This window comes from Capsicum annuum, chromosome 10 (genome assembly GCF_002878395.1).
Source record: "Capsicum annuum cultivar UCD-10X-F1 chromosome 10, UCD10Xv1.1, whole genome shotgun sequence".
Taxonomy (NCBI): Eukaryota; Viridiplantae; Streptophyta; class Magnoliopsida; order Solanales; family Solanaceae; genus Capsicum; species Capsicum annuum.
This window is the reverse complement of record NC_061120.1, coordinates 9,191,036-9,212,254: the sequence shown is the minus strand read 5'-3', so window position 1 is coordinate 9,212,254 and position 21,219 is coordinate 9,191,036. Positions and strand designations below refer to the sequence as shown.

General features: G+C 33.1%; 2 protein-coding genes and 1 pseudogene across 3 annotated transcripts; 1 reads left to right on the top strand and 2 right to left on the bottom strand.

Annotated features, from left to right (window-relative positions):
* Positions 1-1,769, bottom strand: part of LOC107844145 — a 15,891-nt pseudogene extending 14,122 nt beyond the window's left edge.
* A 1,864-nt stretch (positions 1,770-3,633) lies between these two features.
* Positions 3,634-6,735, top strand: LOC107845258 (bifunctional epoxide hydrolase 2). Its single transcript, XM_016689479.2, has 5 exons — positions 3,634-3,874; positions 3,972-4,183; positions 4,535-4,705; positions 5,512-5,750; positions 6,301-6,735. The coding sequence occupies exons 1-5, from the start codon at positions 3,805-3,807 to the stop codon at positions 6,545-6,547; spliced, it is 939 nt and encodes a 312-aa protein (XP_016544965.2). The 5' UTR covers positions 3,634-3,804; the 3' UTR covers positions 6,548-6,735.
* Positions 6,736-7,434: 699 nt separating this feature from the next.
* On the bottom strand, positions 7,435-13,315 carry LOC107845257 (lanC-like protein GCL2). 2 transcript variants are annotated; one of them, XM_016689478.2, is made up of 6 exons: positions 13,016-13,315; positions 9,987-10,165; positions 9,446-9,557; positions 9,216-9,332; positions 8,804-9,121; positions 7,435-7,944 (listed from the first exon to the last, which is right to left on the bottom strand). In XM_016689478.2, exons 1-6 carry the CDS (start codon positions 13,205-13,207, stop codon positions 7,609-7,611), a joined length of 1,254 nt encoding a protein of 417 aa, XP_016544964.1. In that variant the 5' UTR covers positions 13,208-13,315; the 3' UTR covers positions 7,435-7,608. The 2 variants fall into 2 exon arrangements, with proteins under 2 accessions (XP_016544964.1, XP_047254440.1); XM_047398484.1 differs by having other exon boundaries at positions 7,435-7,971; positions 13,016-13,273.
* Positions 13,316-21,219: the final 7,904 nt, after the last annotated feature.

Below are 21,219 nucleotides of genomic sequence, written 5' to 3'. Positions count from 1 at the left end.
AAGTTAATTAGTTTAGAATCTATAAAACTGAATATCACTAAGAATATTGATTTTAACAAGTAATTGATGCTTGAACGCAAAAGATGTTGTCGAATTGCAGTGGTTTTAGACCAATCAATCCTAAGTTAGAATCTATATCGAATATCACTAAGAATATTGATGCTTGATGGACAGAAATATTGTTGAATTGCACTGGTCTTGAATCAATCAGTACTAAGTTATAATCTATATACTTGGATATCACTAAGAATATTGATTTTTAACAAGTAATTGATACTTGAATGCCAAAAATAGTGTCGAACTGCAATGGTTCATGATGAGAAATCGTCCATCACAACAGAAATTAAGAAAGAACAAAAAGAAAAAGCCATAGCACTCAAACTTTGAGAGTCCATATCTAAACACTTCAACTTGACCACAACTAGCAACTAAATACTCCAACTCATCCTACGTGTGTCTCGTGGACACCCGACAGACACATAAATTTTAGAGGTGTCTTGACAATGATTTTGTAAGTTGGAGTGTTCAAGTGACACAATGGAGATGAGTCGAGGTGTCTAGATGTGCATATTAACTTGAGAGTTACGACCAAGTTTGAGTGTCTGTTTACGTATTATTTCCAAAAATAACAAAGAATTTTTATACCTTTTCTTCTCCAACTCTTCAGGCGTCAATTGCTTTCCTCCCGATACTCCCGCCGCAGCCTCCTATCACATACACAACAAAGCAAAACCACATTATGCATCAACAAAAATCACAAAAAAATTGCAAATTTTTACCTCCGTTTGCAATTTTTCACCTTCTCGTGTAATTTACCTTCCGACTCAGCCTACAATCATTCAATTCATTCACATTAAGAATCAGAAAGTACAGAAATTTGTGAATTTTCAAAAAAAAATAAAAAAATTAAGCATACGAAAAAAGCCCACCAGCCTACTGTTAATTCGATTTTTTAACATGAAGAAACAGAAAGTACAAAATTTATGAATTCTCGAAAACAAAATCAATGAATATATGAAAAGAGCTCACCACATTATCGAAAAGAAAATACGAGAAAAATTCAAGTGTCACTTTTCGAATTTCGAAATTCAAACAAGTTTATATTTGACAGTAAGTTTTTCATTTTCCTTTTAAAAAATTTAAAATTTTCAATAATTGTGACTTATCGCTCGTAGTGTCTGAATATATAAATTTTATTTAAAAAAAGTTGAAGAATTTGTACCCAAATTTAATATCAAACTTAAACTGTTTGACTCTGGAAAAACGAAAACTGACACAATTGGTGAAATTTCGAAAACAAAATCCATGAATATATGAAAAAAGCTCACCATATTATAAGAGAGAAAATACAGCGTCTGAAAATACTCCTCCCTCCCAATTTAAGCGCCACTTTTCAAATTTTGAAATTCAGACAAGTTTATATTTAACAGTAATTTTTCATAATCCTTTTAAAAACTTTGAATTGTCAATAATTGCGACTTATAGTTCTTAGTTTCCAAATTTACGATCGAATCGTTTTGACTCTCAGAAAACCAAAACTGACACATAAATTGAGAGCTGGGAGTACAAAATTTGTGAATTTTCGAAAATAGAATCGATGAATATATGAAAAAAGCTCACCATATTATCGGATTTAGAAGAAAAAATACGTCGAAATTTCGTCGGAAATGGAAGTTGCCGGCGCCGGCGACCGATGAAGGTGGCGATAGTGGAGTGAGCAAGTGAAAACTGGGAGGCTTTGAAATTTTGAAATCTTTTATTTTAGAAAGTCAATTAGACTTTGACTTTGGACTTTAGTCAAAAAGATACTCAACTTTACGTGTTTTACTTAATAAAAAAAAAATTACTTAAGTTATTTAATTATTTTTTAAATTAAATGTTGCTTAAAATTTTTATTTAAAAATAAAATTTTAAAAAATACAAATTATTTCATTTAATGAACCTTTTATCTTTTTCTTCGATTCTCTAGATTATCTTTTTCTTATTTTTTGTTTCTGTTTTCGCTTGCTGAACGTATTAAGTATTTAAATGATTGAGATACTTGTTACGTTTAACAAGGGAGAAGGAAAAGCAAACTATGGGAAAGAGGTGATAAAAATAATTTAGGAGACAACAAAAAAGGATCAAAGGGTCATTAAATGAATATTTTGTAATTTTCAAAATTTTGTTACTAAAATAAACTTCACATAAGAAAAATTTAGTTTTAAAAAATAATTAAACGAATTGAGTGATATTATGAGTAAAATATTTAAAATTGAGTGACTTTTTAAGTAAAGTCCAGAGTTAAGTGTATAAAAAAAGGGAACAACTTGACACGTTTCACTAAAAATGATTGAAATAATTGTTTAAGTTCAACAAGAGAAGGAGAAGCAAAATGTGCGAAAGAGGTGGTAAAAACAATATAGGGGAGAGAAGAAAAAGGTAAAAAGATCATTAAATGAATATTTTGTAATTTTCAAAATTTTGTTACTCAAATAAATTCTACATAATAAAAAATTAGTTTTAAAAAATAACTAAACGAATTGAGTGATTTTATGAGTAAAATATTTAAAATTGAATGACTTTTTAAGTAAAGTCCAAAGTTTAGTGTATGGAAAAAACGGGAACTACTTGACACATTTCACTAAAACTGTTTGAAATAACAATTGTTAAGTTCAACAAGCGAGAAGGAGAAGCAAAAAGTGCGAAAGAGGTGGTGAAAATAATATATGGGAAAGAAGGAAAAGGTAAAAGGATCATTAAATGAATATTTTGTAATTTTTAAAATTTTGTTACTAAAATAAATTTCACATAAGAAAATTTTAGTTTTAAACAATAATTAAACGAATTGAGTGATTTTATGAGTAAAACATTTAAATTGAGTAACTTTTTAAGTAAAGTCCAAAGTTAAGTGTATAGAAAAAAAACGGGAATAACTTGACACGTTTCACTAAAAATGATTGAAATAATTGTTGCATTCGACAAGCGAGAAGAAGAAGCAAAATGTGCGAAAGAGGTGGTAAAGATAATTTAGGGAAAAGAAGAAAAGGGTAAAAAGGTCACTAAATGAATATTTTGTATTTTTCAAAATTTTGCTATTAAAATAAATTTCACATAATAAAAATTTAGTTTTAAAAAATAATTAAACGAATTGAGTGACTTTCTGAGCAAAACATCTAAAATTGAGTGATTTTCCAAGTAAAGTCCAAAGTTAAGTGTATGGGGAAAACGGAATCCTCCAAAATAGGCAAGAAGGATCACATTGCAACGGTACCTAAATGTTTGCGGTAGGCATTCAACTAAGTTGCTCGTACTCTTCAAAAATGTCTACACATGTGTGTCAAATCCTTTAAAAATAGTATATTTTTGAAGAATCGGACACTGGTGCGGCAACTTATTTGGAGTGTCCAAACAACTTGATTCAAGTGAAGAAATGGCTAAGCCTTTATCCATGCTGATCTGCAATAGTCAATAAAAGTAAGCTTGGAATCTAACATAGTTTATTAGTATATTATTTTAGTCAATAAATGTAAGCTTAGACTCACACTGCAAAGAGACAAACAACCATCTAGTAAAATATGGTGTACAAGTTGATTTTGACTGCATTAACCTGGATTGAGTTAATAAATTTGTTTGGTTTAAATATTATTTGAAGTGAAATGATTGAGTCAAGATGGGATAAACAATGAGTCATATCAATAAGAAGTGTCGAATCAACATTAGACAGATAAATTAAAACGGGATAAGTTAAAATAACATACTTTCACTTGTCAATTTGATTCTCTTTATATATGCAATCCCATCACACATTCTCACCACACCAAAATGGAGAAAATTCACCACAATTATGTGAATGTAAGAGGACTCAAGCTTCACTATGCAGAAATTGGAACAGGTTCTACTTTATGCTCCATATATGATCTCTCTTTTTTCTTCTTTTTTTTGGGTGAATAATTGGTACTGAATTTTAAAAAATATATACATTTATATAGGTCCTGTAGTAGTGTTTCTTCATGGATTTCCCGAGATATGGTACTCGTGGAGGCATCAAATGATAGCAGTAGCGGAAGCAGGATTTCGAGCCATAGCCCCAGATTTTAGAGGCTATGGTTTGTCTGAGTTGCCTACAGAACCCGAGAAGGCTACATTCAAGGACCTTGTTGATGATCTACATGACATGCTTGATTCAGTAGGCATCGATAAGGTGAAATTGCATGCTATTGATATTAACTTTGTAGGTACTGAAACCTGCACAATTCTAAGGTATTTTCATAGTGAATTGATGCCATATGATATGATATCATTTTCCTTTAATTCGCGATGAGATGGAAGAGAAGTAATGAAATTCACAATTGAGCAAACAAATGAAATGAAATTACTCAAGTGTGTTTTCCTCTGTTCAACATGATTTCGGCTAGATTCGTTTATCAATCTTCTGGCTCTTGCTTAACTCCTTGTTCTGTGAACCGAACTCCTTGTTCTGTGAACCGAACGATCAAGACGAGATCTGTTCTCCATCAAATTCACTGAAATAATTCTACCATTTTATATGCAGATTTTTCTTGTTGGGAAGGATTTTGGAGCTAGAGTACTTTACCATTTTGCCCTTGTATACCCTGAAAGAGTTTCAGCAGTTGCAGCACTTGGTATGCCATTCATTCTCACTGGTCCACAAACATTTCCTAGAGATCTCCTTCCAAAAGGTTTCTATATGTTGAGATGGCAGGTAATTTCACATATTTTGACTCTCTTATATGTAAAAAATATACCCGAATATGTATCATAAGTCACTTTTTAGGAATAAGTTATTTTCTAGTGTTTGATTGACGAAATGTGTTCACGGATGGTAGGTGTTGATGACTTTGGGTAGTGATTGAAGAAAAGGGGTTGAAAGTATGGTGAGTTGACATGTAATTTTGATTTTAAAAAATGGATGAAATCAACGAAGGAAAAATAAATTTGAATCACTTTTATAACTTCAAAAGTATATATGGATCGATAATAGAACATTAAGAAAATATAGCTACATGACATGAAATGTGTTGTAAATCTTACGAAAAATACGTCATCACCAACATGGTAGGAAATTCCTTTAGCTTGAGGCATGCGTATAACACTGTCCTGGATATTTACAGAATTCAAGAAGCTCTTCTACTATGAATTAGAAGCCAAAATCTAATAAAGATTAAATCAAGAAAGCCCAACATACCAATAAAATATATAAGTCTATGATTCTACTACTTGAAAAGAAAGTGGAACAGTTTTTCTAAGTTTTGTTTCTCACTCTTTTAAAAGACTACATTGTGAATATAATTGCGTTATGATATTGTGAAGAAAGATTTTAATTTATAAAGAAATAAAACCTTTCCTCCAAGAAAAAAAGGTTAGTCAAGTATGAATGAGTTTTATATATTTTACTTTAAGGAAAAGTAAAGTAATTATAGCATTACTTTGACTTAACTCTCAAGAAAAACGAAACTCAAATTTGGTAAGAAAATCAGGACAAAAACTCTAACATGCAATGTTTTGCAGGAACCAGGGCGAGCTGAAAAGGACTTTGGTCAATTTGATATAAAAACAGTAATTAAGAACATATATATATTATTCTCTGGAAGTGAATTGCCAGCAGCAAAAGATGATAATGAAGAAATAATGGACTTGGTTGATCCATCTACTCCATTGCCTACCTGGTTTACTGAAGATGATCTTGCAAACTATGCATCTCTTTATGAAAACTCAGGCTTCCAACTTGCGTTGCAGGTGCCTTACAGGTCAGTCACTTTTACGGTAGGATAACTAATCATGCGGGATATCCCCATCTACAGAATAACTTTGTCTGTCCCGTCCTCCATACCATTTCCCACAGTATATAACTTTCTTATGTTGAAGATCTCTTAGTGATACTGGAGATGCATTTTGCTCAATGGTAAAACCGTATTATACCCAATCTTTACACTAAGTCAATAGAAGAATAAAAGGGCAGTCCGGTGCACTAAACCTCCCGCTATGCGCCGGGTCCGAGAAGGTCCCCACTACAAGGGAGTATCGTAGGCAAGCTTACCTTGCATTTTTGCCAGAGGTTGTTTCCAAGGCTAGAACCTATGACCTTCTGGTCACATGGCAACAACTTTACTAGTTACTCCAAGGCTCCCCTTCAAGCCAATAGATGAATGACTGGTTAATTAACAGACATGCACTTTCTAAAATCACTTAACTATAGAGTAAATAAGTGTTTATTCGACGGGCATTTCGTCATTTCATTTAGCACTTTTTCTTTTACTACTAGTTCTGGTGGAAAACTGAGGTGGGAGTTTTTGGCAGGGCTTGGCTAGAAGACTATGGAGTTGAAGATCTCAAAATCAAAGTTCCTTGTCTGCTTGTGATGGGGGAGAAGGATTATGCACTTAAGTTTGGTGCATTAGAGCAATACATTACAAGTGGAATGGTGAAAGAGTATGTACCTGATCTTGAAACCATATTCTTACCAGAAGGAAGCCATTTTGTCCAAGAACAGTTTCCTGATAAGGTCAATCAGTTGATCATCACCTTCCTCAACAAGCTCAAATGAAGAAAATGAACCGAAGCAACGTTTTTCCCTCTTTGTATTTGAATGCTGGTCATGTTTTCGGTATATCTCTAGTTGACTAGTTGTATGTTGATCAATAAACGAGGCAACAGTTTTGCATGCCTAGGTTCTATGTTATGTTTCCAGTGATCAATAAACGAGGCAACAATTTTGTATGCCTCGGTTCTACATTACGGTTCCAGAGACTTCTACAGCAACATGTGTGTGTTATTCTTCACTGAATCATATTGAATTGGTCAAAGTAATCTTACAGGCAAGAAGGATCATAGTGCAGTGCTTACCTAAATGTTTGTTGTAGGCATTCAAGTGAAGAAATGCCTAAGCCATCCTCCCGTTATTTTCAAGAATAACTTTTCTTGTCGAGTTAATGGTCAAAAACACACCTAAAGTATTACCATCTTTTTTCGAGTTCCGTACCTTAACTATTAGGTGTGCGAGTTTCCTAACTGAACTATTAACAACTATTTATCAAAACACAAAACTATCAATTGTCCACTTTTCCTACTTGAACGATGGTGACATTTCAAGTTGAAAAAGTGAACAATTGATAGTTGAGGTGTATTTTGACAAATAATTCGTGACAGTTCAGGCATGAAACTCAAAAGAACAAGATACTTAAGGTGTGTTTTTGACCTTACACTCTTTCTTGCTTCTAAAGGGAGCCTTGGAGTAACGGGTAAAGTTGTTGTCATGTGACCAAGGGAGGTCACGGGTTCAAAGCCTTGGCAACAGCATCTGGCAGAAATTCAAGGTAAGGCCCTTCTCCGGACCCTGTGCATAGGGGGAGCTTTAGTGCACCGGGCTCCCCTTTTACTCTTTATTGTTTCTAAAAGTTGGTTCTTCCAGAAAAGAAAGCATAGGAATTCTACTAGCAAAAGAAAATGTGCAATTCTACTAGCAAAAGAAAATGTGCAACTCATTTGTAGGGGAAATGGAATAAAAAGCAAATGACATACAAGAGATTAGGTGCATATCATAGAAGTGAGTACTCTATACAAGTAAGAGAAGTGCTACTACTCCCCTCTCTCGGTGGGATGAAGTTTTCACTCATAGGCAGGAAATCTAGCGTTTTTAGGATCCGTCATGTCTAGGAAAAGATAAGCCATACCCGCAATACCTTCAAAAAGAGAGTAGGGGCTATCTCCACCATGCATCTCTCCTTCCATTAGTAGCTTGTGAGCTCTATCAAGAAGGAAGCAGGCAAAAGCTTTGGCCCTATACAAGTACTCCGCATTTCCCGTGAGCCGATACAGAGATAGGAAGACATAAGCATTACCGCTGATACCATGACACATCCCAACACGCTTAAGAAGGCCGCGGTTCCATACAACCTCTGCTGCATCTACTGCTGCATTAAGAAATTCTTCGTCTCCAAAAACCTGGTATTGGAATATTTTAAAAATAAACTGATAGAAAATCTTCAGCAAAGGAAACAGAAAATACATGAATGTGAAACAATTTCTTTTTTCTTATGGTTTCGTCATGCCAAAGTAGGAATGCAGCAACATATTGACTCTCATTGACAACCCATTTATTTCAGGAATCAAATGCAATGATGACCTATTGTTTCTTGTTCCCTTTACTATTTTTTACTAAACTGTTTTTGTTTTGAGCCGGGGGTCTATCAAAGACAGCCTTTCTATCTCACCTCTGAGGCAGTGGTAAGGACTGCGTACACTTACCCTCCCCAGACCCCACTGACGCTGTGGGAATATACTGGGTATTTTATGGTTGTAAATGCAATGATGAACACACACAAAATTGTCCAGGATTCACAAGGTAATTCCAATGCAGAATTCCATAGATCGTGACTTCCTTGAGCTAGTTAACTTAAGTGACTATATTGAAATAAGGAAATTACACAACAGTACTGTTGAACTGCTAAACAGCGTTAGGTTAGCAGCAACAATTACCAAGAAAGACAATAGAGGACTTGGGACTGATGTTATTTACCAGTGGGTAGTAAGGGTGCTCACTGCTAATACATAGCAAAGATCTCAAACTTTGCAGTAAAAGAATGAAGGAATAGCATAGAAGCTGCTCTAGAAACATCGGGAAATAAAAACAGAAAAGAGAATAGCAGCATATCGTTTGCTCAAGATTGAAGAGAAGAACATGAAGTCTGGACGCTCAACGCCCTCAATAAATTAAGGAAATGATGAATTCTCTATCAGTATGATGCCATAAATAATAGCATGTGACGTAAATATTGACTCTTATAATTAAAGGGGTTATTACCTCAGCTGCCTTGACAAGTGTTAGTGCAATACCAGGAGCTCCATGACACCAATGCACGAGTGCATCAATCCTCCTATCTTCTTCACTTGCAGGGTAATTTCCACTTGGAAACCGATTCTTAACCATGTACTTTAAAGTCTCCTTGACATCATCAAGATCATTGGGTTCCAGTTCAAAGTCCATCAGAACATACATAATTCCAGCCAATCCATGAGCTGCACCCCAGTACATCTCACCATACCATTCATACATCAATGGGCTTCTGCCCCTCCCTCCCAATTTTCTTCCATTCTTGATGATTTCATTAATCACAGCAGCCTAAGATACGATCAAGAAAAAATAAGTTCACATTGGAGACCACCACTGCCTGATTAATGCCCCCTTTGATTACATAACTTATTGTTGCGCTTACACTGTAGGTGGAAGGAATTGTTCCTCTGCCAATATGCTTATTTATGAATAGAAAGGCCCAGAGGTATCCAGCGCGACCATACAGCAATTCATCAGGAAGATCTTTTGTTAATTTTATCTGCTCGTACAACCAAATGTGTATCTTGTAAGTTATAAAGGAAAACAAAAGGGGAGCTTATATAAGACAAAACTACCATATGAAAGTCTAGCTATGAGCTGTCAGAACCGAACCTCTTTAAATTGAGATACATAGTAAAAAACCAATTGATCATCACCCATGTACTTTGCAACAGCCGCACCTAGTGCACAAACCCCAGCTCTGCCACATAGGAACGTGACATCCCTATAATTCATCGATCAAATTAACATAATAATCAGCCAAATAAGGTCATTTCGTTTATCTTGCCACCATTTGAAGCTTTAAATTGAAAAGCCAGGAAGACATCACTTCCCGGAATCTCAATTTATCAAAAGTAACACAGATCATATACTAATACTAGAAAAGCCTATTTTCCTCATATTGCTGCCAATTGAAGCTTTAAATTGAAAACCCCACAAAAGGATGGTTTATTATTAAAACTCGTGGATCCATTTAACATATAAAATCAACCAAAATGGCCCAAGCAGCGCGAGATATTGACCAAAGTAACACACAAAAAATCAACCAAAAGAAGTCCATTTTGATGATATCTCGTCATTGGGAACCTCAAATTGAAAACCAAACTGCATATAACATAGAAAGGATAAGACATTTGGCGAACTGAGCACAGACCTTGAGTGTCGAGAAGCAGCATCACAATCCTTAACAATCTGAGAGCAAACAGCAAGGCCGTTCGTGTTCTTTGTCACCTGATAGGCCTTGAAGAGCAAAAAAGCAGTCCCAAGAGTTCCACAATAGAGTGTAAAGTCCGAAACTTGTTGCCTTGTTAGTCCCCATGTCTCCACCAATACCTGTCAGCAACCGGGTTGCTACCAGACATCAATTCATCAAAAAAAAAATATACATACATACATACATACATATATATATATATGTATATATATATATATATATCCATTCTACTATTTATAGCCGTCTTGACTCTTGGCCAAACTTTCAAATGTGCTTAATTGAAAGAAAAATAATATCGGAAATGTTTTTAAGAAAGTACTTTTGAAGAATAACAGTTTGGTTTTGGCCAATCAATTTGAAAACACTTAATGTCAATATTATAGCAGCAAGTTGTGGAATAACAGTTTGTGTTGACCAATCAATTTGTGAAAACACTTCTGCCAATATTGGAGCAACAAGTTGTTCTTGGCCAAGGTTCCAAAAGTACAAAGGAAAAATTACTTTTTAACCTCTGATAAAAATAACTCCTCTATTCGCTCCTTAAGAGTAGTTATTTTTTCCTAAAAGCTCGGCCAAGTATCTTAATTCTCTTAATCAAACGTTTGGGTAAAAAATACTTTAGCTTTCTTGAAGCTTGACCAACAGGCTATTAATGAGAGTTCACGGCCAAAAACAAACTTGTCATTCTTTTGCGAGTTTCACGCCCTGATCATCAACTATTTCTTTTCCTACTTGAACTATCACCATCTACTCAACTAGGTGCACCTTAGTACATAGATGATGATAGTTCTGGTAGGAAAAGGAAACAACTAGTAATTGAATTGTGAAACTCACAAAAAAATTATTTTATTACCATTATCTTTATTAATAATGGGACAAGACGAAAAACACACTGAAGTATCACATTTTTGCGAATTTCCTACTTGAACCATCAGGTATTTACTTTACCTAGGTGAAAGCATCATCAACTATTTATTGAACACACTTCGACTAAGTATCATATAATGCACGTACTACACTCTTTTTTGTTTAAAAATGGTACCAAGTAGCATTGATCAACGTGGATAATTACAGAAATTAATTGGCAAATTAGAAAAATCACACCTGAAGTATCACTTTAAGGTGTTTACATTTCCTACATGGACTATAACCAATTATTTATAAAACCTCACCTTGAAACTAATGAGTCATCTTCCAACAACAACAACAAACCCAGTGTATTCCCACATAGTGAGGTCTGGGTAATGAGTCATCTTCCATACGAACAAAATTTTATTAGCAGATTAAGTTTGATCACGCGCATTTTGTCAACTGTATTCAAACGCATGTTCTAGTCAGCTTCGAAATATACTTCGATAAATAGCCAGTGATACTTTAGGTAGGAAAACAAACACCAAATAGTTCAGATATGAAACTCGCAAAAACATGATAACTCATTCATAATAGATGCTCCCAAGACACCAGAAGCTCCTGTACATGAATTAGTTAACCGTATCACATTTGTGTATATAAAGGAAGTAGATAAGAGCTGCTTACAATTTCTTTGAGATCGAGAGCAGCACGTTTGAACTTCTCAGATATAGTGTTGTACAAAATCATAAACAGCATAATGTTTTGTATTTTGCAAATTTCCTACTTATTTGTGTTTTCTATATGAAGTATGACCAATTGTTTATCAAAACACACCTTAGAAATTAATGAGTGAACTGCCCTTACGTTTTCAAGCACATTTTGGTGATCGTATTCAAACACTTTGGTCTAGTTTTTTCCCTGATTTACTTATCAAATTTGACTATTAATTTTCAATTAAAGGAAAGTTAAAGTATTACCATGATTACTTTTACTTCAGGAAAATATAATTCTTTTTCATATTTGGCTAACCTCTTTATTGGATGAAAGGTTTTGTACATCTATAAATTGAGTATCCCTGTTCTTATTTAAGAGGACAAAAGCATCCACAACGTAGTTCTCAAAAAAGTCCTTTTTGGAGAGAGATTCTATCTCAAATAGTTTTTATGTTTTTTATTTAGTTTTTTTGGAAGGAGAGCTTTGGAGTAACTAATAAAGTTGTTACCATGTAATTCACAAGTTCAATCCTTGAAAACAGCCTTTGGCAGAAATGCAAGGTAAGGTTGCATACATTACACTCCTGTGGTGGAGCCCTTCTCCAAACGCTTATGCATAGCGGCAGCTTTAATGCAACGGACTGCCTTTTTTTTTTTAATATATAGGCCAATTGGACAAACCATATCAATAATATGCTTTTTTTTCGTATAGTTTTATGTGTCATCTAAAATATCGTCTCTATCATTTGCAATTATTAGTTTCCGCATGACGCCCATCCAATTTCGAACCCAACATAGTCAACTTCAAGATTGTGTTTTTATAAATAATTAGTGATACTTAATAGGTAGGAAATGCAAACACCTGATAGTTAACTGTATAATATTTTGTGTGTATAACTTACACAGTATAAGGTAAGTAGATTATTAGAGGTTTTGTCCTGATTTTCTTATCAAATTTGAGTATTAATTTTCTATTGAAAAGAAACAAAAATAATACAATAATTACTTTTAATTTTTCTAAAAAAAAAAAAATCTAACGAGATACTATGTAGAATAAGATCGTCAGGTGAGTCACATATTGCACATTTACCGCGTTCTAATTTTGGAAATTGGATTTAGACTTTATCACTTATTTCATTGAACTATGGCCAAAATTGAACTATAACTTTAGCGACACACTCAATTTTAGCTATTTTTGTCACTCTTTTATGTTGATACCACATCAGTTTAAAAAAATGATAAAAAAATGCTAAAATTTAATTCAGAAGTAATAGGCCGTAGCAAATTTTACCATAGTTAGGATTACTCTATTTCTTTTTGCCATCTAATTTATCGCTCACAACTGTTAATTTCCGCATGTCATCCTCTCGATTTCAAACCCAAAAATAGATAAGAGTGGCTTACAGTTTCTTTGACATCCAGAGCGGCGCGTTTGAATTTCTCAGATAAAGTATGATACGGTGTAGATAGAAGCTTCAACAATGATTCATGCGTTCCTTGTTGTGGAATTGAATGCTCTTCTTCCACTACTTGTTCAGCAGCCGGATTTTCTGCAACGAAATCCGGCATTACATTTGGGTAAAACCGATCCGCCATTTCAAGGGAGAAATGATTTAAAGTTTAACTGAGCTTAGTGGAGTCAACGAATTGCCAATGAAGTACACGTGCACTTAATAGTGGCATTGCATTATGCAAACGACGTCGTTTAGGTGGAAATATTTTTGTCACTAATGGGGTATTTGTATCTATCATACTTCTAAATTTTCAAATTTATTCCAATTAAGTATTTTTTTTCCAATCACTTAATGGTTTAAGTGTGTGTAATACACATGCGATAATATGAAAAAAATAATCAATTAAAAAAAAATACATGATATTTTTTTTAATATCTGATTTTACCCCTTTCCTATTTTATACTTATAATTTTTTAATACAAAAAGAAAGAAAAAAATCACCTCAACCACGCAGTTGTCTTCTTCACAAATCTTCCTCCCCTCCCCCGTCGTCTTCACACACACACTGAAGCCATTGCCTTCACACACACCCTTACCCCGTCGTCTTCACACACACACTGATTTTGTAAAGAAAGAAAGATTTTTTTTTCACATCTTTAATGTTGTTAATAATGGTGAAGAATTTTTTTTTCACATCTTTGATATTGTTAACAATGGTGAAGAATTTTTTTTTCACATCTTTGATGTTGTTGACAATGGTGAACAATGATTACTTATTTCGTAATTAATGGAGTTTCTCTATTCTTTGATTTTGTCTTTAATGGAGTTTCTCTATTCTTTGGTGGATTTTGGTTTGAAGCTTTTCTTCAAATTGTTGGGCTCTAAATTTATGAGAAACAAATGCAAAAAATATTAATGTAACTGATATTCTCTCTGGTAATTGTCAACAATTGAATAAAATGAATTGATTCTCTGTTTATCTTCTTTTCCATTTTCAATTAATTTAATGGATAATATAATTCTATCTTCTTCTCCAATTAATGCTACCAAAGGGGGGTTAAAGTCGATGAAGAATAGGGTACGGGGAGGGTGGAGGGTTGAAGACGATGAGGAGGGGGTACGGGAAGGGTGGGGGATTGAAGACGGTGGGGGTGGGGGTGGTGAAGAAGACAATGACTTGGGTTGGGAGCTTTTTTTTTGAATTAAAATATTAGAATAATTAAAAGTTATATTAATAAAATAATTTAAATATAAGTTTTTTAATAAAAAAAAAAAAGTAAAATATTATTTATTTTACTATTTACGCGCCCAAGAAGAGTGTAACACACTCTCCTTGCCAAATCAGCATTTTATACTTGATAGGTACCAATTTTAGTACTTGAGGTGCCTAATAGGTACAAGCCTTAGTTTAGGGGTCTAAGTGAATTTTAGGGACGAGTTTGAGGGGCTGTCGATGAATTTGGCCTAAATACTAAGTTGTTAGATATTAAATACAGTAATATGTTATGGATGTCTACCAAGGCATTCTTGTAAAACAATATTCACAAAACCATTCTTGTTAAGTAAGTTTTTTCATTAGCTTAGTGGAGAACTTTGAAATTTGTTTATATATATAGCCTTCCAATTTCATTGTACATAAGAAGAAAATGAGTAATGAGAAAAGTACTATTGTTATCTTCATTCCACTCTGTTAGCGTTTTACAATTAAGTTTAATATTTTGCTTTAGTTATTTAATACGTTATCAGCACGAGTCTCTACCATTCTGAGCAAATACAGGTAATAAAGGTAAGTATTTATTTTTCTTAAATAATGTCGAATATATCCAAACGTGAATTTATTGCCCTAGATATATCGGTCAAAACTTATATGTCCTGGGAACTGGGTACCGAAATACATTTGAATGTGCTGGGTTTGGCAGACACCATCAAAAACAACAATAAGACATCAAATCAAGAGAAGGCCAAGGCCATGATATTTCTTCATCTTCATCTTGACCACCTGATATTGTGAAATAATTTAAAAGAAAGATACGACCACCTAAAGATGGTTGTCCTTCCACGAGCTAGTTATGAATGAACCCATCTGAGGTTACAAGATTTTAAAAATATAACTGCTTATAATTCTGCGATGTTTAGAATTAAATCGCAGTTTAATTTCTGCGGAAAAGATATCACATATCATATCATCACGACATGTTAGAGAAAATATTCTTTACTTTTCCCGCCTCGAGTATGCTCCAGCAGCAGCAGTATCGAAAATGGGATTTAAAAAATATTCTGAATTGATTTCTCATCTTTTTGTTGCTGAACAACATAATGATCTTTTAATGAGAAATCATGAAAGTCGACCTGTTAGTACTGCTCTATTTCCAGAAGTGAATGCTGCAAATTTTCGCTCAATGACGTAAAAGAAGTTCTGACCCCAATCGTGATCGTGGTCGAGGTCGTGGTTGTGATAGATATTTTAATTAGGGTGATCGCCTTGCAATAAACAATGACCCTCAACACCAGCAATTTAAAAAGAAGGGTGAAGCTCCTGAAGCAGCGCCAAGGACAAACACTGAAAATAAATGTTATCGGTGTGGAGGAAAGGGGCACTGATCGCGTATCTGTCGTACACCAAAGTATTTGGTGAAACTCTATCAAGAGTCCCTTAAGAAAACAGATAACGATGTTGAAGTAAACTTTCTCTTTGAAGATAATGTTGAGCCCACGGACTTGGAAGTTTCAGATTTCTTTGTAGTTCCTGAAGAATATGTAAATCACCCTGTCGGTGATAATTATGAAATAGTTTGATTATTTTACTTTTTTGTTCAAATTGTATTAGTTTACATTTTTGTTAAATAGTATCTAACTAATCTTGTAAAATGATAAAGTTTATCACCCTGTCGGTGATAATTATGAAATAATTTGATTATTTTACTTTTTTGTTCAAATTGTATTAGTTTACATTTTTGTTAATAGTATCTAACTAATCTTGTAAAATGATAAAGTTTGTGTAATACGTTATGTGCTAGTAATATTATAATGTTTACATTGTTTATGTTTTTATCTTGAAGAATATATGAATACTTCTGAAGTAGTAAATCTGAAATTAAAGATATGATTAAGAAAATTCTCTACAACTATATGTATTCCTCGATTTTTTGCTCCTGAAGTAGCAAAATATTGAAAGAAGTCCTAAGGTATCATCGTTTGATATGCTTAAGGCACGTTGTAATAATTATATTTCATTCTCGAAGAATGAAAACTTTTGATAAATGGTTAATTATCTTTCATTCTCAAGGAATGAGAATTTTTGGTAAATGTTATAATTACAGATCCATTTCCTGAGGTGAATGTGATATTTAGTAAGGTACATAAATGTGCACTTGATTGTGAAAACCACATTCAGAAGGAGTAGAAAGAATTATTCTGAAATTTACTATCGAAGTAGTAAATCTAAAATTTATCTTAAATCTACTCTTGAAATAATAGAACCTTGAAATTTACTTCAGAAGTAGTGAATCTGATATTTACTTGTGAAGTAGTAAATTTGATATTTACTCTCGAAGTAGTAAGATTGTGCAATAATAAAATCTTGCAAACTACTCTTGAAGTAGTAGACCTTTTACTCTAGTAAATAACTCATGCCATGACAAATTTTGAGAAAGACATCGTTTCCATCCCAAACTATACCCGAAAAGTCGAAGTCACACCTAAACTATACTAGTGACCTATTACACACCTAAACTATAAAAAAGTGAAACTATTTACACCATGTCAGGCTACCACCACTTGCATGTGGTGTAGTGTTTTACACGCGCTGCCACGTCAGCACCACGTCAGTAAAAAGTATCACTTTTTTTATAGTTAAGGTGTGTAATAGGTCACTTATATAGTTTAGGTGTGGATTCGAATTTTTGACTATAGTTTGGGGTGGAAACGATGCCTTTTTTCTTAATGTTTTTAGCCGTTTACTTTTGTTATTTAATAGGTTAGACGCGCCTAAAATAAGTGTAACACACGCGCCTTAGAATGGGGGTCATGGGGAGGTAATAATATCACTTTTATATAGTTAAGGTGTGTAATAGGTCACTTATATAATTTAGGTGTGACTTAGACTTTTCTTGTATAGTATGGGGTGAAAATGATGCCTTTTTCTTTACTAGTTTAAATAATTCTATTTATTGTCTGAATGATTTTGTCATCCTGAAGATAAGCATATTGTGTTTTAGACATATAATGAAGAACTAGAAGATTCTTCAAGAACTATTACTTGTTCTCGTGATGAGTTAATTGAACCAGCTAATGTTGGGAATGAATTCCCTAAATTCTGAAAAGCGTAAAAGGTGAAAAAGGGCTCATTCACCCGTCATTTGATATGATGCATCCATAAGATGATCATATGTACGTTTACTGTCAACCTGCAGTTTGACATTCATAAAGTTATCTTCTCAATTAAATTGAGTTAAGAGCATAATTTTCAGATAATGTAGTCAAAACAATTGATCTTGATAATGTTGGGTATATTCAAGTTGGTTTAGCATTGAATGTCTCATATTAATAGCTAAATCATTGCTTATGAGAACAAAAATAGAAGGTATTGGTCTGAAATATATATTGCATACAATAGCACTTGTATGCATTAGACCAATAAATTATGATCAATTCATCCTTCTTAATTGGTTCGGGGTTAGGAACCATATATTTTTTATCTTATAGCTTTATGATGTGCGGTATGTAATTAATAGATATATCATGATTCACAAAGATGGATTATCCAAAATAGATTGGAGTATATGTTAGTTTTCCTAACATAAGGGGGAGATACAAGTAGCTAAGAAATATGTTATGTATTATCGTTAGTACAATCCTTATTTAAAAGATAATTCTAGTCAAATGCCAGAAGCATTTGTTGATCCAAAATTGATTTTATATTTAACTGCAGATACTCCTACTATGTGTCCCTGAAGGACAGGATCTATAGCATGCATGAAACATGGTAGATCAATCGGTTCCAAATAAAATAATTCTTGAAAAGAAAATGAAGCAAATGATCATAATAAAGAGGCAATATGCTCTTGAAGAGCAACGACATAACGCTTCGTGAAGCCTCCAGAAGAGGTTCAGGTACCTGAAAATAATAATGTTATGAGATCTCAATAAGTTATGTCGTAATGTGAACCGATACAAATGACATATCGTCAATGATATCTTTAGTACAATAGCGCACAAATATTGTATAATATTATGAGGATTTGAATTCTATGTTTATTTAAGCATGCTGACGTATAAATAATTATCAAGTGGAATATGAGTAAGCATAAGGTTTATTTGGCCTGAAGTCCTGACACTAGAAGATGTCATGTATTTAATATTGAATGGTTCACTTGATAATGAAATTTAAATGATAATCTCAGAAAGATTAAAGATGCCTAAAGCATATAATTCAAAATCTCAAAAATTATTTTCAGATTACAAAAATCGTTATACGATCTAAAACAATCAAAGTGTATACTGTATAATCTCCTTAGTGAGTATTTGATAAATGAAGGATACATAAATAATGTTATTTGTCCTTATATTTTCATTAAGAAAACAACATTGGAGTTTATTATACTCGCTGCTTATGTGGATGACATAAATCTCATTGAAACTCCAAAAGAGGTCCAGAAGACAGTTAAATATTTAAAGAAAGAATTTGAAATGAAAGATCTTGGAAAGACAAAGTTTTGTCTTGGTCTGCAGATTGAATATTTAGTAGATAGGATGTTCATCCATCAATCTACCGATACTGAGAATGTCTTGAAACAATTTTACTAAGAAAAAGCACATTCATTAAATAATCTAACTATTGTTCGATCACTTGAAGTGAGTAAAGATTCATTCCGACCTCCAGAAGAGGGTGAAGAGATTTTTGATCCTGAAGTACCATATCTCAATGCTATTGGTACACTTATGTATTTTGCTAATAGTGCAAGGCTTCATATAGCCCATGTTGTTAATTTGCTAGCCAGGTATAGTTTTCTTTCATATAGACACTGAAACAAAGGTAAACATATATTACGATATCTAAAGGGGCCTATTGATATGGGTCTGCTTTATACTAACAAAGCTAGTCCAGATCTTGTTGGTCATGCAGATTCAGGTTATTTATCTGACCCACATAAAACACGGTCTCAAATAGGCTATGTGTTTACATGTGGAGGTACTGCAATATCATGACCATCGATAAAGTAGTCAATCGTTGCTACATCTTCTAATTATGCTGAGATAATTGCTATACATGAGGTAAGTAGAGAATGCATATGGCTGAGATCACTGATACATTCCATCAAAGAGAGATGTGGCCTGAAGCTCGATATCAAGGTACCTACGGTCATATTTGAAGACAATGCAGCATGCATAGCTCAATTAAAAAGAGGTTTTATAAAGGGAGATAGAACAAACCACATCTCGCCAAAATTATTCTTCACGCATGATCTTCAGAAGAATGGTGATATTGATGTACAACAAATACGCTCAAGTGACAATCCAGCAGATTTGTTCACCAAGTCTTTACCAACTTCAACTTTTGAGAAAATGGTACACAAAATTGGAATGCGAAGACTGAACCGATTGAATCGAGGTCTTCATCAGGGGGAGTAAGAATACGCACTGTACTCTTTTTCCCTTAACCAAGGTTTTTTTTCCCACTGAATTTTTCCTGGTAAGGTTTTTAATGAGGCAGCATTCAAATGCGTATTTACTAGATCATCCTCTACATGGACATCCAAGGGAGAGTGTTAGATATTAAATAATATGTTGTGGATGCCCATGTGAATGCACCAAGACATTCTTGTAAAACAAGATTCACAAAAGCATTCTTGTTAAGTAAGTTTTTCCATTAGCTTAGTGGAGAAGTTTGAAATTTGTCTCTATATATAGCCTTCCAATTCCATTGTACATAAGAAGAAAATAAGTAATAAGAAAAGTACTATTGTTATCTTCATTTCCTCTCTGTTAGCATTTTACAATTAAGTTTAATATTTTGCTTTAATTATTTAACATAAGTATATATCTTTCATCATATTTTAGATATATTTTAGATTAGGGGTGTACAAATTAAACCGCCAAGTCAAATCAAATTGAAGAATCAAACCAAATCGAGAAAAAAAAATGACTTATAGTTTGATTTGGTTGATTTAACGTTTGAAAAAAAAAAAACGCCGATTCTTGATTTGGTTTGATGTTAACAAAAAAAAAAAAAGTCAAATCGAACCCTAATCAAACTGATATAATATATATAATGTAACTTTTTATACATAAAATACTTATTATAATCTACTTTTTAAATTCTATTTCAATTAGTTTTATTAATTTTCAATATTTAGAAAGTAGATGTGTGTGTGTATATATACATACATATATATATATACATATACACACACACACATTTGGGCCTTTAAGTTGTAATATTTGTCCATTAATTGCTAATAGAATAATCTAAAACCCAATATATAAACTTTAAACCAAAACTTGTCACTCTTCGTCTTACTTTTTAGTTTCAAGAGAGTTTTTCGCTACTCAATTTTTCATAATTGTAGTTTTTCATTAGCACGTGAGTGAAAGCATACTTGATTTAGTCTTCAATCACAATATAATTGTAAAACATAAAGATTATCATAAAAATAAAAAAAATCGAAATAACCGACTAAAACCTAAACCGAAAAAAATGATTTTATGTTGGTTTGATTTGGTTTATAATTTTAATACACCGACATAGTTGATTTGTTTTTTTTCCAATAAAAATCAAACCAACCCGACCTATGTACACCCATATTTTAAATATATGTATGGTCCTATCGCTAATACAAGAGGCATATATATATGTATCAATTCATTAATGATAAGGGCGTATGTGTATTCAAAATATGACAGAAGGTATATGCATATCATTTATCATAATTTGAACATATATTTATCTCGTTTTCGTAAAGGATGTATCTCTCATTAAAAAGGCATTCCTACACTCGTTTGAATAGCGGGTGATAGTTCAGTACGAAAGACTTACAAAAATTATAATATTTAAGATATGAAATTAGCAAAAAAAAAAAAAAAAAAAAAAAAAGGTTCAAAGTATGAAATTTACAAAATATGATACTTCAAATATGAAACTCACAAAATTGTATA